The following is a 4,181-nucleotide window of genomic DNA, read 5'->3' on the forward strand; positions in this document are numbered from 1 at the left end:
TAAATAAGAACATTTTGAAATGTACTAAATCAGAACTGTGCCAACTTTTCAACAATAATTTTTTGCTAAAATTGTATATGCTAAATATAATACATTTATGCATACATACATACTTCAGTGTGTAAACTTTTAAATCATAAAAAAATCTTTTTATTATGATTAAAATAGCCAGTATGAAAATGAATATGACAGTAATAGACCTTAACTCATTGATTTCTTGTCAATGATGCTCATGTACATGTGTAAATTTTATCTGTACAGTACCTACAATGTGTGTTCAATATTACTTAAAAGGATTATTTATACCAGGGGTATTCTTTATTTCACAGAAATATCTTGCATGGCTTACAGATTCTATAGCTATAGAGGTTGGTAAAATTTTCTTAATAATTTTCAAGACATGAGAATTTCCATAATACTAATTGTAAAGTAATCTGTTTGGAATCTATATTTACAGCTGTTTAGAAAGCTAAGGATTTTCAGATAGTCACATTCATAAATTTATATTGGAATATTTATTGTTTTTTTTTTTTTATATTGGAACAGTGAATACATGTATGTGCCAAAGTTCACTGTTCAAGTACTGTTAATTTAATTTAACAAGAAATTATTTCAACATTTAAAGTGCAGTCAAATTTCATTATCTCAAACTTGACTTAACATATTTGAGAGAGATGTATTAATGTTCCAGCTAGTAAAGTTAAATTGATATGGAAACTTGGTGTAAAGATGCTAGTTGACTGTTGAGTACCTGTACAAATTATTATTTTTTTGTAGGTGACACAGACTCGCGTGGGGTCAGTTCATCCCTGGCCCCTGAACTGGATGATTCCAATGTTGAAAAAAAGTGAAGTGAGATCTCATCTGAAGAGTGTGGGGTGGGCAGACAAATCTTTGGAAGAGGTGAGTAAATATTTCATAATTTTAATGGTTTATGTAAAAAAGTCTACTGGAAAATTATTTTTTCCCCAACAACATCAGTCTGGATTTTTGTAAGCATGCAGAGATTAAAACAGATTGAATTAATTGCTTAACAAGGATGTAACTATTCAAAAAATTACACACTATATTGAAATTGATGTAAAAGACCAGGAAGTCTCTGTGAAAATTCATCAGCATCCATCAAACATACATTTTTACCATGTAAAAAGAGGCATAATTATATGGATTTTATCGAAATGCAGCATTTTGATAAATTAACAGTCTTTGCTTTTTACATTTTCTCCGCATTTGTTATTTAAATTTTGGTTCACTGTACCTATAATGCATGTATTTAGTGAAAATAAAGAAAACCCAAAAAAAGAGCAAGAGCCACTTTGGCCCTTATGTAACCCTGAGAATTTCTGTAAAATCCAAACCGATCAGTTAAGGTTGCAAATGCAGTATTTATCAATTGGAGTGCTGGTGACCACGTATCTATTAATTGTGTGACGAAATTTCTCATCTAGTCTATGCATTATGACGTCATAAAATGCATCATTTTCCACATATCCTGTAAATTCCTTTGAAATGACCTAAAGCTGAAGCATTTTTTCAATATTTCATATAGAGCACAACCTCTGATCCAAAATATGCAAATACATAATGAAAGCTCTGTTTCTGAAGATCAAAAAACATGTTTTATTTTTTGGATCGTGGGCTGTGCTTATATTTTAATTCTTTGCTGAAGGTAGTCAAATACGCATGTTTTCTACAAATTTCAAGAACATTTCAATTTCTCAAACCTGTTTTCCAATATCTGGATTCTCAAAACGAAATTTTGTTATAGAATGTGAAAGCACCAAGTGTCTACTTTATTTTGATACTAGTATATAAAATGGGAAAGAGGGTGATAGTTAATTAATTGATATAAGTACAGGGCCATTTTATGCTTAAGATGGCTCTTGCTCTTACAGTGTATATATAATGAAGACATTTTTTCACATTAGCACTGCCTAAACTTAATCAGCAAAAGAGGAAATTATGTATTGTCTTTAAATTTTTATCAGCTTAAAATAGTTCTTTTTGTTTGTTCGTGAAGCTTGGAAAAAGGATATATCATTGTTACATAAGAATAATAACAGATATGAAACTTTTATCACTGATATCTAGATTACTTTCTGAAGTGAATTTATTATGGCAGGTTTTGGGTGAAATCAAGTCTTGTTGCCAAGCCTTGTCCGAGAGATTAGAACAGCAGAAATATTTCTTTGGAGACAGGTATGTGACTTGAAAATAAAATGAGTTTCTAAGAACATCCAAAAAAAAAATCCAAACTTGTCAATACCAAATGAATAATGATTTCATGCGATTATGCAACTTTACCAGACAGGTATTGATGATTTATTAATAATGTGCATGATGCAACAGTATAAAATATAATTGTAATTTTTTGACCAATTGTGAAGTATTTCGTGGAAAAAAGGAATTGCTGCAAACACTGCTGAATCATTTAATTTTGGAATTAATCAGTTAATCATTTTGGCATTTCATGTTTTTTAATTTTATTTAGCTCTTGATATTGTTATTTCAGTCCAACAGAATTAGATGCCCTGGTTTTTGGACATCTCTTTTCTCTTCTGACCACGGCCCTCCCTGTTGACATAGCAGAACACATTAATGAATTCGAGAATCTCACAGATTTTTGTCAAAGAATAGAAAACAAGTATTTTAAAGAAAAAGAAGATGATTGATTTTCTGCTTGAATATATATGTAAGGTGAATGAAAATTGTGTTTAAATGTTGTAATTAAATATGTTGACTACTGAAAGATATTACATCTGATTCTGTGTCTAGCTTTGAACATCTGTTTTTGTGTGTGTTTGTACAAAAAGAACACAAAGTATATTTAAACTATAAAATTCTTTCCTTGGTCATTAGTATGGGAAATAATTTTGAAGCATTATTTTTCACAGAAAAAATACATAACCTGCATAAGTAGATTATGTAATTTTTTTTCTGCGATAGCTGCAACATTAAACCCCATACTAACAAAGAGAGACATTTTATTGTTTTTATTTAAGTCTGTATAAACGCAAAATTTTACAGTTGGATTTATGATACATAAATTGATGTTACAGCTGTATTTTAATTCAGGAAACGGATTTAGTTGAAAAAAAAATGTTTTTCAGTATGATTGTGCTTATAGAATGGAAAGTCTCTACATTACTTCTCTGACTCTTCATTTAGCAGAGGGGTGCCTATTCTATTTAGAAAGGGGTTAGATATAGATATGATAAGTATTCATAAGAGCAATGATGGCAGAAAACTAATGGTTAATATTGATGTTGACAATGATACACATAGTTTGATTAACATTTATCTGCCAAACAAGGAAATATCCAGGGTCAATTTTTTTAAAAGAAAGAAAAGATTTATCATAAAATATTCAGCCAATGTAAGTAATATCATTTTATATGGATATTTTGATTGATAATTAATTTAATTAATTATGATACAAGTTCAAAGGTTTTAATAGAAATTCTAAGAAATATGGAATTGAAAGATCTCTATTGAAGAAAAATATGCAAACCCTAATGGATACACATGGTGTTATGCAAATAACATTCCAAAGAGTCGCACTGATTTCATTTTTATTAGTTGAACTCTGTTGACGAAAATAAAACAACTTTGTCTCCATAGAATTCCGGTACTCATAATAACGGCATCAGAATGTCAGATCATAGAATATTAAAATTTAATTTTTCAATACATACTAGTAATAATGAGTGGGGAAGGGGATACTGGAAACTTAATACTTCACTTTCAGAGTGTAATGAATATAAATCCTATGTTAATAAATTGATAAAAGATACAAGTGAAAGAGAAGGCACGTCAATTGATAAATGGGGGTCCTTGAAACGGTTGATCAAGGGGAAAAAGGTCTGCATAAACCGATGCATTAATGCACAAATGATTGAATAATCATTTAAAGTAAGATTAAATACATGCAGGTTAAATAAACACACCTATAATGAAGTGCCAAGGATTGGGGTTTTTGCTTTTATGTAAACGTACATGTATTTTGTTATATCCATCAGCTTCTCAGTATGTTTAGCATACTAATACCCCCAGAGAGTAAAAATCAGTTTACTATAAGCATTCATAATTAATTAACCTCGTTTTACTGTATATATATTGATATATACGTCATTGTATGTTTCATCGATGGAAGAACCACAAATAAAGAAATATACACATGT

At 29.7% G+C, this 4,181-nt stretch overlaps 1 protein-coding gene across 1 annotated transcript; it reads left to right on the plus strand.

Annotated features, from left to right (window-relative positions):
- Positions 1–239: 239 nt before the first annotated feature.
- On the plus strand, positions 240–4,181 carry LOC134266291 (metaxin-2-like). The gene is made up of 4 exons (XM_062748504.1): positions 240–368; positions 778–903; positions 2,123–2,199; positions 2,513–4,181. The coding sequence occupies exons 1-4, from the start codon at positions 270–272 to the stop codon at positions 2,670–2,672; spliced, it is 462 nt and encodes a 153-aa protein (XP_062604488.1). The 5' UTR covers positions 240–269; the 3' UTR covers positions 2,673–4,181.

The sequence above is a fragment of the Saccostrea cucullata genome, unplaced genomic scaffold, assembly GCF_032062105.1.
Source record: "Saccostrea cucullata isolate Sc308-1 unplaced genomic scaffold, CSIRO_AGI_Scuc_v1 ctg10183, whole genome shotgun sequence".
NCBI classification, from domain to species: Eukaryota; Metazoa; Mollusca; class Bivalvia; order Ostreida; family Ostreidae; genus Saccostrea; species Saccostrea cuccullata.

Coding starts and splice junctions, on each gene's coding strand:
- LOC134266291 (XM_062748504.1), top strand. CDS start 270: ATGTGTGTTCAATATTACTTAAAAGGATTATTTATACCAGGGGTATTC. Junction 369..777: donor CAGATTCTATAGCTATAGAG/GTTGGTAAAATT, acceptor ATTTTTTTGTAG/GTGACACAGACTCGCGTGGG. Junction 904..2,122: donor CAGACAAATCTTTGGAAGAG/GTGAGTAAATAT, acceptor TTATTATGGCAG/GTTTTGGGTGAAATCAAGTC.